This window comes from Carcharhinus amblyrhynchos, chromosome 27 (assembly GCF_965287045.1).
Source record: "Carcharhinus amblyrhynchos chromosome 27, sCarAmb.v2.hapA, whole genome shotgun sequence".
In the NCBI taxonomy this organism is placed as follows: Eukaryota; Metazoa; Chordata; class Chondrichthyes; order Carcharhiniformes; family Carcharhinidae; genus Carcharhinus; species Carcharhinus amblyrhynchos.
In genome coordinates, this window is record NC_137350.1 from 27087821 (window position 1) to 27103881 (window position 16061).

Here is a 16061-nt window from a genome sequence, read left to right on the forward strand (position 1 = left end):
ATTACACAGATATATCCCACACTCATGGTGGTGAGATAGCACTGAAATCTCTCCAATAAGGAAATGCTGCACTGCTGGAGGTGTTGGCTTTCAGGTAGGAGGTTAAATTATGGCCCTAATTGCCCTCTCAGGCAGATATAAAAGATTCTATGGCACTGTTTTGAAGAGCAGGGGTGTTATCTGCAGTATCCTGTCCGAAATTTTCCATTAAACAGCATCACAAAAACAGGTTGGCCTGAGTTGGAGAACTCCAAAACCCTTTACCTTATCCGTTAAGGGAAACAAAGGAATTAACTGTGAGGAAAAAAAAGACAATATGCAAATGAAGGTTGGTTTTCATTGACTTCAGACCAATTCCAGTACTGTGCTCAGAATAGGAGAAGTTTGGATTGTGCTTTGCTCCGGATTGTCAGAGATTGGGCGTATGAACAGCGACTTCCTGCCCCCACCCCCAAAAAGTCCTGATGCCCTGACCTCCGTGAAAATTGCATGGGAAGTTTAAACTTCTGGTGAGCAATTTCCCTTGCTCTCCAGAATCTCTGTGAATGTCTCCAACTCTGATCAAGCATCATACACACTTTGGACAGTTCCGTAGACCTAATAGTTGCTTAGGTAATGTTAGACAGAAAAAATCCTAGTGTAACTCCTTTGTAACTACAGAACTGACTCCCGAATCAGCCACTCTAACATTCCTCACAATGTAACAGTTATAGATTCAGAGTGATAGACTCTAAAAGAAGCTTATTTCTGCCTTGAAATCCACTCAAGAGAAAAGCTAATTATGTCAACTGTTTTGTCTCACAGATGATTTCTACATTAGTAAATGATCAGTAAGCAACTCCACATATTTCAGAAGGTTTAGTGAATCAAGATATATTCTACTGAGAGATAATACTGAAGTTAACATAAACCTTCCTACCGCTTGAGATTGGAATCAAATACCTTGCAGATCACATTAATTCTCCTTAAGATCTTCCAGATACACTTTGATTTTATACAGTACTAAGCGTTTCCCCGCCTTGCTGCATTTCAAACAGGTGAAAGCCATATGAATCTTGCACACAAACTAACTGAGCTCTGCAAATGTTCAGCAAATATCAGACATTAGTCACAGCAGCAAGCTTGAAGTTTGGTTAAAGGGGTTAGCTGAGAAGGAATCAGAATGCCTGCTGGGAATAGGTTTAGCAAGGCAATTATGCAAACTGTTTTAAATAATAGCAGCACGTGTTTGCTTCAAAATAATTTTCACATTGTCCTCTTGTAGGGTCTACAAAGTGCTATTTTCTATCATGAGAGACACAAAATTAGCCTCTTGCAGCAAGAAGCCAGAGCCACATTGTCCTGTTTCTGTTGGATCTGGCTGGTATTGCTAATACAGCTTTAACACTTCTGGGAGGGAGCACCCAAAATCTGTTCCGGGTCAAAATATCAAATTGGTCTGGTCAGCTACAGAAACCCACTTCTGCAATGTAAACACAGTCTCTTTTCCTTCTGTGCATTGGGGACAGTCCCTGATGGATTCCTTCCTCTCAGAGATACAGGTGGCATTCTGTTCTAGAAAATGGTCCAGATCTTATGCATAGTTGAGGTCATTGAGGTTTGTTTTTGAGTAGAAAATATGTATAAATGAAAGAAACATTACATTCATCGTATAGCCAAGTACAGCAGTCCTTACAGTACTCCAAATTGAGATTTTCCTTGAACGTTTAAAAGTTTTTTTTTATTTTTTAAGATTGTTGTTCAATTAGGCTTACATTAACAAAGTTTCTGTGAAAATCCCTTAGTCACCACGCTGTTTGGGTACACTGAGGGAGAATTTAGCATGGTCAGTGCACCTAACCAGCACGTCTTTTGGACTGTGGGAGGAAACCAGAGCACCCAGAGAAAACCCACGCAGGCACAGGGTGAACGTGCAGACTCTGTGCAGATGGTGACCCAAGCTGGGAATCAAACCTGCATCCCTGGCTCTGTAAGAACTGTCCTTTCCAAATTTTTCTCAGCAGAACGTTCTTCCTTTCTGATAACTTTGACCTTAAAGAAATGTAAAAGGACTTGCTGATTTCCTCTTTATATTTCTGTCAGTCAGAGATTGCTCTTTCCATGTGATGTTTGCTTTTGTATTTTTTATTTCTCATAAAACAGTGCACTGTGTGTGCAACAAACAGTGACAGCTAGTGCCTGTCCGAGCTTGTATTTCTGAGTGGGGAACGAGCACAGGTTATAAGTGGCAATTGCAGCAAGCAACTGATATGTGGCATCGTTGGTCACCAGTGAAATTTTACTGCCGAAAGGTGAAGAAATAAGTATTATGGCTCGTGCTAGGAAATCTGTCCGAATTCTGCTCTTGTGCACAAGGCTTCATTCCTTTATCAGGGCTTCAGAACAAGTAATGCTGCCAGGTGGGATAGAGTGCGCGTTTGAGATGGCAGATGGGGAGTTTAACTAAAAATTCTATTGGGGTGCAAGAAAGGGATGTCGGGCAGGAGTTGGTGCTGTCAAACACCCCTGAGTATAACCATGGGATAAATGTGACAGGTATGGGGGAAGAAATTCAATCCCATCTCACGGTTGTTTTAGATAAAACAAATTGAATTTGGAAGGATGTGTTTTGGGTCTAACTGGGCCCAATTTTTCCCTGGAGTTGTGTCAGTACCTAAATCGGCCATTAGAGGCCCAGTGTATGCAAATTTAGAGCCTGAACATCACTGACAAGGCCCCAATTGAAATTGGCCATCAACTGGGCAGAGCCCGTAATCCATCTGCTCGGTCCATTTGTTCCTTTAAGAGAACAGCCGGAAGCTGCCAACAAAAAGGATAATGATGGCCTTTCACAGCTTCAATTTTGTGGAGCAGGGAGGCTGTACTCTGAGCCTGACCCTTCTGACTTTCTTTCTCCAACCTTCCAGGACTTTCTTGTGGGGGCTGGCTTGGCATCTGAACCAGTCAAAATTCCTATGCCCTCGCCCAGCGAGCTCCTTTGGAATACCCACTCGGCATCGACTGTTTGCCACTTTTGTGCAGATGACGCTCCATTTCGAATAGGGCTGAGGTTGGCACCTTTGGGCACACAGTATGAGCGCACTGCACACTTCATATGGCAGACAACTGCTCCATATATTTCTTCCCCTCGTCACAGAGTGCAGAATGAGGCCATTCGGCCCACCAAGTCTGCACTGACTACAATCCCATCCAGGTCCTATTCCCATAATCCCACATATTTATGCCGCTAATCCCCCTGATGCTATACTTCATGGCAAATCAACCTAACCCGAGTCTGCAAGGTCATACTGCACTTATTGGCGAACGCTTTTTGATTCATTGGGTCTAGTTTAGTCAAGAGCAGCACACATTATGCTTTTGGAAATTTGGACTAAAGATGGGGGATAATGCCAGTGTCTGCTGCTGCCCCTTAGATAAGCACTCAATCCATGTCTGTGAGGTGTCAGCAAGGTTACGTGCTCATGAGTAACCTGCTTTTGCAACGTAACATCGGCTCCACAGCTAGATTTGAAATATAATTATATTTTAGAATACTTTTCTTTTGAAATTTGAAGTCAGTAAAGAATGGCACCATCACCTCAATTTCCTATTATTATTCATCCTTACGTCTTCCTCTGTTTACAAACCTTGGGTACTGCCAAATCACACATCTAGTTAGGGTAAACATTTAAAGGGTGTGTCCATTCCAACTTAATTGCTAATTCCCAGTTCCTAGAATGTTGAACAGGATGTCCTCAAAGTAACTCTTTCTAATTTCTATTCCCATGTTGCTTGTTTCACCATCAGTTACTAGGTTTGTCTGGATTAACTCAAAAATGCAAGAACTCATCAATTTCTTTGCCATTAATTTGAAGACGGTCTATTCAGCTGCCTCTCCCTTCTCGCCATGTCAGACCTTCTTCCAGTCTGCCACTACCCTTTTCCCAAACCCATACCCCTCGTTTCTTTCTCATCTTCTTGAATGCCATCTTGAAGCTCATCCCATCCACATGATACGCTTCCTTCTCTCATAACCACATTCCCTGCCTTCTTCCAAAATCTTCACTCTTTGGATATCAGCCTTTGGTTGGGTGCATTGACCCAAATAGGCGCCGGACTGTGGCCACTAGGGAATTTCACAGTAATTTCATTGTAGTGTTAATGTAAGCCTTACTTGTGACTAATAAGTTAACTTTAACACTTTGACCAATGGCGGGGTAAGGAAATGATACAATGATCCTAAAGCTTGTCATATTCTGGAATTCCTTCTCTAACCTCCTCTGCATCTCAATTTGCCCCTTGCCTTCGTAAAACCCTGAAATGACCTCTTTAATCAAAAATTTGGATCTGAATTTTTGCTTCCAGAATACAAGTACAGAATCTGGCGAATTCCTGGCTCCGTGAACTCAACTCTTGGAACATTGTGCTGGATGTTCCAATTTCGTTTTGGGGGAGGGAGAAATCAGGTGTTAATCAGAGAGACAGTTCAGAGGCAACACAGAGAGTGCCCAGGACAGAGACAGGATGGAGTAAATTCAATGATCTGGCAATTTGTTTCAACTGCAAAATAAAATCCCTGCAGCCCTCGCCTCTTTAACACTCCCACATTCCCAATCCATGTCACTTCATGCACCCCCCCTCCACCCCAACTACCCTCCTAGATCCTCTTACAATCCATGCTAAATTATGTGCTCTACCCATTCCATGAACCTTTGTCAACTTAGTCTCGATTCATGTCAACCCATGCCAAATTGCCCAGTAAACACCATGGGCAGACCTCAGGATCTATGCTGAGAGAAAATAATATAAAATGCTATCGACGAATTCACTGTTTTTCAAAAAAAATCAGGCATTGGTTAAAAACCCATTCACTATTTTATTCCAATAACCTAATGCTTTATAACAACAATTTCTAAGACTTTATAGTCACTGTATAAGCTGTAAATCAAACTATGAATTGACAAGCAGCCACTGAGATAGAGATTGTGAAATCAGTCATGTGGTACTAATCCTGTAATGATTTCAATAAAGTGAAATATCAAGCACTGATTTTTATTTTTAAACTGTCATCAGTCTTTTTTTCAAATGTTTAAAGGACAGGAGAGTCACAAGCCTTGACAGCTCCTTTAATAGTTTGAACGAGTTTGTTCACTTTTTACACACAATATCTAATTTTAACAATCCCAAAGGGTACCTTACCTCTCCCAAAGGTGTTGCAGACCCTATCTAAAAGAATACTCTACCGTCCAAAAGAATACTCCACCTTCTAAAGAACTCCACTAATTTTAGACCTTCTAGTTCCAAAAGTCCTGTTGGACATCCCACTAACAAAAATTAGATTTGACTGAAGGCAGCTGCACTTTTACATTTTGCAATTGCCTTTCTGAACCACAGGATGTGCAAAGTACAACCTGCCCTTATTCACCAGGAACCCCCCCATCCCCCCACAAAATGGTAGGTGCTTGGTTCAGAGGTGGGGCTTCCAGGTTCAGGCCTTGGGCATTTTGGCTAAGCTGGGACTCGGATCACCTTTCCTTTTGGTTCACCTTTGTCTTGAACCTGTGTGAAGTGCCTGAGGATATTACGTTAATGGTCCTAAAATAGCTGGATTTGACAAATGTTTAATTGACAAGAAATCTGTCACCCCCATACACGAATGAAAATTGACAGTTCTGGTGCAGAAACACTGACTTGCAGATGTGACACTGGCCATCTCCTCCATGTCATCGTGCCCAACTTACTAATGTCTCCAAAATTTAACACCACCAAAAAGGAAAATGTCTCTCCTGTGTGTCAGATAATAAAGTGGCGGTTGCTTCTCCAGGTACAAAGGCGTCAGTTAACACACTTGACTGGACAGCTGGTTCGTGCTGTAGAGTGATATCAACATTGTGGGTTCAATTCCCACACTGGCTGAAGTTATTCATGGCCCTGCCTTCTCAACCTTGCCCCTTGCCTGAGATGTGGTGATCCTCAGGTTAAATCACCACCAGTCAGCTCTCCAGCCTATGGTCACCTGGGACTTTGACAACTTCACTTTGTTACAAAGCTGGCAATAGCTGTTTATCCATTTCCCATTCTGTTTCTTTTTAACTTTTCGTGGCTAGCCACTAACTTCACAACAAGTGAATTTTCCATAGATTTTGAACAAATAGCTTAAAAGTAAAATCCAAATTGGCCATAGGCCCTTCTTCCCATAGTCAATTTTAGCTCAAACGGTGAGGTTTGCAACCATCTAGATAACATCAACTCAATGCTTTGGGTGCCAGGAACTTTCTTTGTTCCGTGAGCTTGTTATCAGAAATTCAAAGACATCCAAGGCAGCTTGCATGCAACAGCTCCCCTTCACTTTATCAGCCTTGCATTGCAAAGTGATTGTGGAATAAAACAGCTCATGTATACATAACAACCTCAAGGTCTGTTAATCATTTGCTGGTTGCTCGTGAGCCTTTGAAGGCTCAGAAATGGGCTTTGACATAATTCTCAGGAATGATTAAGTAGCGTTTGTTCAAGTTAGCCTAATTTAAATGAAGTTGAGAGCAGTTTGGAATGAAACATAAATTTACATTGTCTAATCTGGCTAGTTATTCACTTGATTAGTTTATAGCACAATGACAACTCAATGCCGGTTCTGCTGGGAGACAAACATGTGAAGTACAATACCTGCAATTGAATGAATCAAAAATGATTTTTTTTAAATAGTGAAATATGTCGAACTTACATATTCCGATCTCTTAATGGATGCTATTAGCACTATTCCTAGCTTTTATCATCACTCACCATTTACATTCCATTTGTCTATGCCATTGCTATCAATTACAACACCCCCTCACTCTCACAGTATAACTCTTGTCCCATTTTCCTTGTCTCCAGCTTTGACAAAGTGTCATCCTGAAACCAAAAGAGAAAATGCTCTGCAGTAATTTGCTTTTATTTGGTCATCCTGAAACATTGGCTCTATTCTCTCACCACAGATGCTGTCAGACTGACTGAGGTTTTTCCAGTGTTTTCTGTTTTTGTTTCAGCTTCCAACATCTGCTTTTACCTTACGTAATGTTTAAATTTAATTTAGTGTGTAGTTAGCACTCAATGCTACCTGGTTTCTGAAAAAACTGTTTCAATCATGTCCCAGCTTACCTTCTGTTTACATTGAACCCTACAGTGCAGAAGGAGGCCATTCAGCCCAGCGAGTCTGCACAACAATCCCACCCCTATCCTTATCCCCACAGCCCCCACACATTTATCCTGCTAGCCCTCTAACCTACACATCCCAGGATACTAAGGGACAATTTAGCATGACCTGCACATTTTTGGAATGTGGGAGAAAACCGGAGCACCCAGAGGAAACCCACGCAGACACAGGGAGAACATACAAACTCTACGCACAGACAGTGACCCAAGTCCAGAATTGAACCTGGATCCCTGGAGCTGTGAAGCAGCTGTGCCAACCACTCCGCCATTGTGCCACCCAATTATTTTTTTCTACTTCTTGCAAAGAAACCCAATCAGAAGATTAGGAAAATGATGAACAAGATACAGTAGTATTTCCCAGTGTGAAGCATAGAAACTTTCTGAAGGAATTTTTCTCTCAAATTGTTGAGAGAATGGGATAAAAACCAATACAATACTTTGACAAATCGGCAGATTTAAATGAGAAGCGCAAACCAGTTGCACTAGAAAGGGCCTCATGTAACATGTTCCTCGTTCTTTTAGTTCAATTCATCTGGCAGCTCACTCTGGTCAGATTCTCCAATCCTGCCGGCAGCACCCACCTGCCCACGGGTTTTCTGCCAGCGTAGGGTGATGTCAGTGGAAATTCCCATTGATAGCGGAGGGATCAGAGAATTCCCTGCTAGCAAACAATGCGCCATCTCATACTGGCAGGAATCATGGGGCTGGAAGGCCAGAGAATCTCACCCAACACCTTGACATGTGTCTCAAAAGTGTAACACTTTACTTTTGAAGAAACACTCAGTTCTATTTTCGAAAAACAATCTTTATCCATGTATATTCACACACCAAGTGAACAAAAGACTCGACTGCTTATCACTAACAACTTGGAACTGATGTTTCATGGGTCTAGCCTTTGATTAAATCATCCTGGAGCTAAACCCAGAGTTTACCCAAAGCTCAGTAACAGATAGTGCTCCTCAGCTTGGATTTAGCTGCAAGTGCTCAGCATGTCAACCTGCACTCAGTTACAGGCTGGATTGTTATCACCGTTCACACCGGCGGGATTTTCCCATCCCGCTGTGGTGAACGGAGATTTGGCTAGGTGCCAAATTCTCCAACCTCACTGCAGTGGGAGCCTGGCATGAACAGCAGGTAAGATCGCGCCATAGTCTGTTAATAAGTCTTCCTGGTAAAGTAAGAATTATAATGAGTTGACTCGACCCATCTATAATGCAATATGATTGTAGGTGCAAAATGCAATTCGGAGAGCACAGCTTTTAAAAGGTCAGTGTTCACATTTTTAGGAAGGTTATTTGGCAGGCAAAGCTGTAAAATTGGATGTATTGTGGATGTTTTCTTAATCACTTCTGGAAGCATGGCCATATTTCCATAGAGTGGGCATTACACATGGGTAAGACAGGTTGTGACAGCTAAACTAGGCTCAAGCTCTGTCAAAGAGTCATCCAGACTCAAAACATTGGCTGTATTCCCTCTCCACAGATGCTTTATTTATTAGTGTCACAAGTAGGCTTACAGAACACTGCAATAAAGTTACTGTGAAAATCCCCGATTTGCTACACTCTGATGCCTGTTCAGGTACACTGAGGGGGAATTTAGCATGGCCAATGCACCTAATCAGCACATCTTTTGGGCTGTGGGAGAAAACTGGAGCACCTGAAGGAAATCCACACAGACATGGGGAGAACATGCAGTCTTCGCACAGACGGTCACTCGAGACTGGAATTGAACCTGGGTCCCTGGCACTGTGAGGCAGCAGTGTTAACCACTGTGCCCGAGACTTTCCAACATTTTCTGTTTTTGTGCCAAGTATATGATATTACTATTGCAGTATAGTTTTGCAATTATTCAAGTAACCCTTTTCAACAAAAAATTAAAACCGTGTACGTATGTGTCATTCAGAGATTAAGTACAAATTTATTCAATATTTGTGTTTGAATAATTCAAATTTAAAACAGAGTGGAGGAGAAACTACTTCTCCAAAGATTTGTGAATCTGTGGAATTTGCTCCCCCAAAGCGTGGTGGATGCTGGGACAGTGATTAAATTTGAGGAGGAGTTAGACAGATCTTTAACTGGTAATGGGGTGAAGGGGAGAAGGCAGGAAAATGGAGATGAGGATATCAGCCATGATCGAATGGAGGAGTGGACTCGATGGGCTGAATGGCCTAATTCTGCTCCTTTATTGTATGATGTGGAGTTGCTGATGTTGGATCGGGGTGTGCACAGTAAGTAGTCTCACAACATCAGGTTAAAGTCTAACAGGTTTATTTGGTAGCATGAGCTTTCGGAACATTGCTCCTCCATCAGGTGAGAAGGGGTAACGCTCTGAAAGCTCGTGCTACCAAATAAACTTGTTGGACTTTAACCTGGTGTTGTGAGACTAATTACTATATTTTATGAACTTACGAAACCACCATTGCATCCAAAATTGTTTGGTGCAGTAAAGATTAGGTATTCTTTAACCATTGTGTGTGTTATCTGAAACCAAGCATTTTGAACTTAATGGGATCAAATGAACCAAATGTGCAGTAATCTGTAATGTGTCATTCTGATCCCGTGATGCACTCTGCTTGGTGACACTTGTTCTCATGTAGCTGATTAAATTTATGTTCAAGCTTCTTACCTGATCAGCACGCAACATGCTATAAAAAGAACGGTAATGCTTTCATTTACATTCATTTCCCTCGACTTGTAACTGTGCAGCACTGAGCTATTTGAAGTGCAAGTTAGCCAGTTAAACCTCTCCAAGGACAACTTAGCTGTCTATAAATAATACTTACTTCAGGTGCTGATTAGCAATGTCACAACTGAGGCAATTGACTTTCAGTTGAGAAACTGCCATTAAGGTGATGCATTGTCTCGATTGTATTTCACTTTATCACACCCGTCGGCTGTGAATTAAAAAAAACATTCATCTGTAAAACTACTCTGGAAATGTCTTAAAGTTTGCTTTGTTAAAATACAAATTTTACTCCATTCCAGTGTGTTTGTTACACTCAGGGTGATCTGTCTTAATTTGATTATTATTATGTTCTCAAAAGAAATTGCACTCAGAACTATGAAAGAAAGATTCTGGTTTTGGAAAAGAGATTTTAATTGTCTTAAATACTTAATCATTACAGGCAATGACCAATATAGAATGTACGAATATATCCAGCCCTTTTGTATCACTTTTAAATAGGGTTACTAGCAGATTGACATGCAACCAGACTTATGTTTGCACTGTGGATAGCTCTGATTTTATCTGTGTCTTTCTTACGTCCACTTGGGAACACTTTTTTGTAATCCTGCCTTTCACTTTGTTACCTCTGTTCATATTTTTGACACTCTCTTCTCCCTTCCTTCATTGTTTTCAAGCATATTCTTTCTACTCCATTCGATATACTTCTTCAGTTCTTTCAGTTCACCCAGTCAATGATCGCCATTGGCCATGCTGGACACACAACTGGTGCCTGAAACCACACATTTACAATGAAGGAAACCAAAGTGTATGAAAGTCAAACGAGCTCTGCTCTCGGCAGCAAACACTGACTAAAAGTGGATCCCCCACATCCTGTTGCATGTCTAGCCTAATCTTTTATGCTGCTGACATTCAATTCGATGCAGCTACCTTAGAGACCAAAAGACACCTTGATTCAAACTAGCCTTGTAAGTCTTGAAACCCATGTATCGGTTAGAGCTACTGTTGAAAACTGGATGATTTAAAATGTCAAACTAAGTGAAATAATTAAACCCTTGGGTATAAGGATTAAGCTGTTTGGTATGCACTGAGCAGCCAATAATTATGGCATTTAAACTGTGAGTCAAAATAGTTCATTGCCAAGGACGTTGATTTAGCAACCATTATCTTCAATAACAAATGAAGTAATCATAGAAATCATAGAAACCCCACAGTGCAGAAGGAGGCCATTTGGCCCATTGAGTCTGCACCGACCACAATTCCACCCAGGCCCCTACCCCCTTATTCCTACATATTTACCCACTAATCCCTCTAACCTACGCATCTCAGGACTCTAAAGGGCAATTTTTAGCATGGCCAATCAACCTAACCTGCACATCTTTGGACTGTGGGAGGAAACCGGAGCACCCGGAGGAAACCCACGCAGACACGAGGAGAATGTGCAAACTCCACACAGATAGTGACCCAAGCCAGGAATCGAACCCAGGTTCCTGGAGCTGTGAAGTAGCAGTGCTAATCACTGTGCTACCATGCCACCTGCCAAAGCAGATGGGCACTCTTACTATCATGGTCAATGCTGCCACTTATCAATTCTAAAGTCCTGCTAAATACTTTCTTTTGTTGGCCTCATGTGGAGTAATAAATGGAGGAAGTGATTACTATGTGGCACTGGCCTTGTGTGTTCTGTCTGACTGATGAGCTAGCCACATTTGAATGACTCATATTGAACCGTTAGATTGAAGATTAGTTACGTGAAAGGTTGAACTGCTGGCTGTGTTTCAGACTCTGTGGCCAACATTGCCACATCTGCACCTATTTGAAAATGCAGCAGCATTGTTTAGTTTAAAGTTCAGTTCAGTTCATTTATTAGTATCACAAGTAAGCTTACATTAACACGACAATTAAGTTACTGTGAAAATCCCCTAATCGCCACACGCCAGCGCCTGTTCGGGCACACTGAGGGAGAATTTAGCATGGCCAATGTACCTGACCAGCACATCTTTCTGACTGTGGGAGAAAACCAGAGCAAGCCCATGCAGACACAGGGAGAGCTTGCAGACTCCACACAGACAGTGCCCCAAGCCGGGGATCGAACCCTGGTCCCTGGCGCTGTGAGGCAGCAGTGCTAACCACTGTGCCAGCATTGTGGCTTAGAATGGAAAAGGTCTTGTGATGGAGAAGTACATTCTTCAACACTTAACAAAGCCCAGTAACTTCCTGCTAGCTAGTTGTTCCATTTGGCCACCAACTAAGTTTCCAAAGTTGTAAACCTGGAGGGAAAAGAAATCAACCTCCCTGCCCCCACAAGGTGAAACACGATGGATGGTTGGAGGCGTTTGGGGGAAAATTTTGGGAATGGGGTGCAGGGGGCAGGGGTGGGGAATCAGTAAACATTAAATCTAACATCTGAACTGTATGCAACATAATCTCCTCTGTCTTTAGAACAGAACAGAAATGTTTTGTGACTCCCTCTCTTTCCATGCTGCAAGGTCCAAGATAATTGGAAAGGTGCCAAACCACCACATTCTATTGACTTAAAGAAAAAGAATTAAAAATGATTTTCGGGGAAAAGATGTGGGGTCTCTAGGGAGTTTGTTGCATTCCACTGAAGCGCATATGCAATGCTTAGAGATGTGAAAAACAGAAGAGCATTTGAGATGGAAATACTTTAATTGTGAAAAATTGCTGTAATTATTGCAACATTATCCTGCGATGCATTGCACAATTAACATGTCCTCAAAGTACTGTTTTTATTTTTTCTTAATTTGAAGTGACGTATAAAATTAGAAACTGACAGTCTGAAAAAAAAACCACAAACATCTCAAACTTCTTGGTTATGTCCAAGGTCTTGTGTGCTGGGAGTTGCCAGGTGGTGAAAATAGCCATTAAAGTAAATGTGAAAAGATGCTGCCTAGAACTGTTCACTGATTACTGAGCTCTTGAGGAAATGAAAACAAATCTGCTTCTCTCCTCTCCATTCCTGAGGTTTTGATCGAAAGGCATAACCGCGAACTTGGGTTGGATGCACACAAGGAAAATCCAGAATGTAGAGTCACAAATCACGAGCTGTAATTTAAAAAAAAAGAGAAGGAAGCAGTTCTTTATTTTTTCCCAATGGTTGGGCATACCCTTTGCTTCTGTTTTGATCTTGAACCAAATGTTATCCAGTCCTGATGGCCTTCTGTTGCAAACAGATTGGGTCTCGTTTACTCTACCTTCCATGGCACCGTGGTTAGCACTGCTGCCTCGCAGTGCCAGGGACCCGGGTACAATTCCGTCCTCAGGTCACTGTCTGTGTGGAGTTTGCACATTCTCCCCATGTCTGTGTGGGTTTCCTCCAGATGCTCCAGTTTCCTCCCATACTGCCAAAGATGTGCAAATTAGATCGATTGGCCATGCTAAATTGACCCTTAGTGTCAGGGGGATTAGCAGGGTAAATATATGGGGTTAGGAAATAGGGCCTAGGTGGGATTGTGGTTGGTGCAGACTCAATGGACCGAATAGTCTCCTTTTGCACTGTAGGGATTCTATGAACACAGGACATGCACAATCATAATTATATGGTGTAGACAGACCATAGTTCTGCAATTTAAATCTTAGGTATTGTGTCAGAGACAATCTCACCGTGCTTTTGCTTTAGAACAAAGAAAAGTACAGCACAGGAACAGACCCTTCAGCCCTCAAGGTCTGTGCTGATCATGATGCCTACCTGAACAAAATCATACACACTTACAGATTCTGTATGTTCCCATTCCCATCTTATTCATGTATTTGTCTAGTTGCCCCTTAAATGCCGCTATTATACCTGCTCCCTCCAACTCCCCAGGCAGTGCTTTCCTGACATTCACCACCCTCTGTGTTTAAAACAAAAACCTGCCTAGGAGATCTCCTCTAAACGTTTCCCCATGCACCTTAAACCTATATCCCCTAGTACTTGACTTTTCTAACCTAGGAAAGAGCATCTGACTATCCACTCTGTCCATGCCTCTCATAATCTTGTAACCCTCTATCAGGTCATCCCTCAACTTCCACCGTTCCAGTGAGAACAAACCATGTTTATCCAACCTCTCCTTTTAGCTAATACCGTCCAGACTAGGCAACATCATGGTAAACCTCTTCTGTACCCGCTCCAAAGTATCCACATCCTTCTGGTAGTGTGGCGACTAGAATTGAAAATAGTATTCTAAATGAGGCCTAACTAAGGCTCTGTACAGTTGCAACATGATCTGCAAATTTTAATACTCAATGTCTTGACCGATGAACCCAAGCATGCTGTATGCCTTCTTGACTCCCTTATCAATGATCAATGATCACTACGGTGCTGTTGAAAACTAACACTTCAGGGTGGTGTTCAGCTACTTATGCAATTGTTAGTCCCAAGTTAGAGATAGTTGAGATAGTTGAGATTTTACACTAGTTTGGTAATAGTGAGAAATTGTAAAACTTGCAGCAATACTACCTTGACTATATTCCACAATACACATTGAATAAGTATGATCTATAAGTCTGCAGCCTTATTGTCCAGTTTTATATTGTTGATATAGGTTGTAGCACCTGAGTGTTCAGAAATTAAGAGTCAATTTGAGAATATTGGTCCGTTGGTCAAAATCTGAATGTCTTCTTTGAGCTCTGGGGTAGAGACCATGTTGAACATGATCGTCAGCCAATGATGTGGATGTTTTCTGTTGCCCACAGGGGAAAGTTTGCTGTTGTCAAGAAATGCATGGAAAATGCCTCTGGGAAGGATTACGCTGCCAAGTTCTTACGGAAACGAAGGAAAGGACAGGATTGCCGCATGGATATTATTAACGAGATCGCCATCCTTGAGATAGCAAAAAGCAACTCTCATGTGGTGGATTTGCATGAAGTGTACGAGACGACTTCAGAAATCATCCTGGTGCTGGAATAGTAAGTAGAATGTTGATGTAGTCACCTTGTCTGTCAGTGCAAAATGTTTGAGTCTTTTCAACGATACACTCAACCTGAACTCTTAAGATGTCGGATCTTCACATTTGATGTGCAGTATGGAATCCCTGCCTGAAAGGGGAGCCCAAAGTAAGGGGTTGTCCATTAAGACTGAGTTGAGCAGGAATTTCTTCTGAGGTCATTGAATCTGTGGAATTCTTTACCGAAGGCGGTTGGAGAGGCTGGTCTGTTAAAGATGTTCAAGGCTGGGATCGATTTTTAATCCATATGGGAATCTAGGGCTACGGGGATAAGGCGGGAAAGTAGAGCTGAGGATTATTGTATTAGATCAGTCTTAGTCTCATGGAATGGCAGAGCAGACTCGATGGGCTGAATGGCCCTTTGTAGTAATTACTTGAGGTTTTGTTTTTGATTGTACAAAGTAGTTTCTACGAGCGCGCAAATGTAAATCCCCTTTTTCAGGGCAGTGAGTAGCTGACCCAGATCTTAATTGCTGTGTCACCAGTAACCTATGGACATTTTATCTGTCAGCGAATACATGACGATCGCTTCTGAAAAAGGTGATGCAGTCGATTAACATGGGAGGGAAATACCCTTTGCGCTTTACTTTGAAGAATCAGCTGGCTCAGCATTTCCACCATGCTTCGAGTAGCAAAATCTGATGGGATGCTTAAAGTGGCGAAGCAGAACCACAGGAGGCATTAATTTTGCTTACACTTTGGAAAACTTAAACTCGCCGCCTATGATTCTCAAGTATATGTTTTTACCCTAGCACTTGACCACTTAATCTGACCTGAGAGTTCAGTTGACGTCAGGATTACGTTGCCAGAAGTGCTGCCATTTTTGAGGTTTTAAGAACCATAAGGAATTTCCCCCCATGGTCCTGACCAGATTGATCCTTCAACCTAAACATTTATCTCATTAGTTGTCACTGTTATCAAGGTAACAAGAGTTACTGTAATTCATTAGATGCTAAACTTGCCAAATCTCCTTTGACAGCACCCATTCCAAACCCACAAGCTCTACCAGTTTGAAGGACAGGGAATCAGACAAATGGGAATAACAAGCTCCCCTCCAGACTGATTTCTGGAATGGCAGGACTGACATATAAAGAGGGAACGGATGGAATGCCTTGTGCTCACTGGAATTGAGAGGGGATCTCATAGAGGAATATAAAATCCTGATGGGACTGGACAGACTAAATATGGGAAGAATGTTCCCAATGTTAGGGAAGTCCAGAACCAGGGGGTCACAGTCTAAGAATAAGCCATTCAGGACTGAAA

The 16061-nt window shown here is 42.0% G+C and overlaps 1 protein-coding gene across 1 annotated transcript in view; it reads left to right on the forward strand.

Annotated features, from left to right (window-relative positions):
* The window catches only part of stk17al (serine/threonine kinase 17a like), a 66330-nt gene that overhangs the window by 20365 nt on the left and 29904 nt on the right, over positions 1 to 16061 (forward strand). Inside the window, exon 2 of the mRNA XM_080213519.1 lies at positions 14548 to 14760. Coding sequence (XP_080069645.1) covers positions 14548 to 14760 — 213 coding nt within the window. The remainder of the gene's footprint in view (positions 1 to 14547; positions 14761 to 16061) is intronic.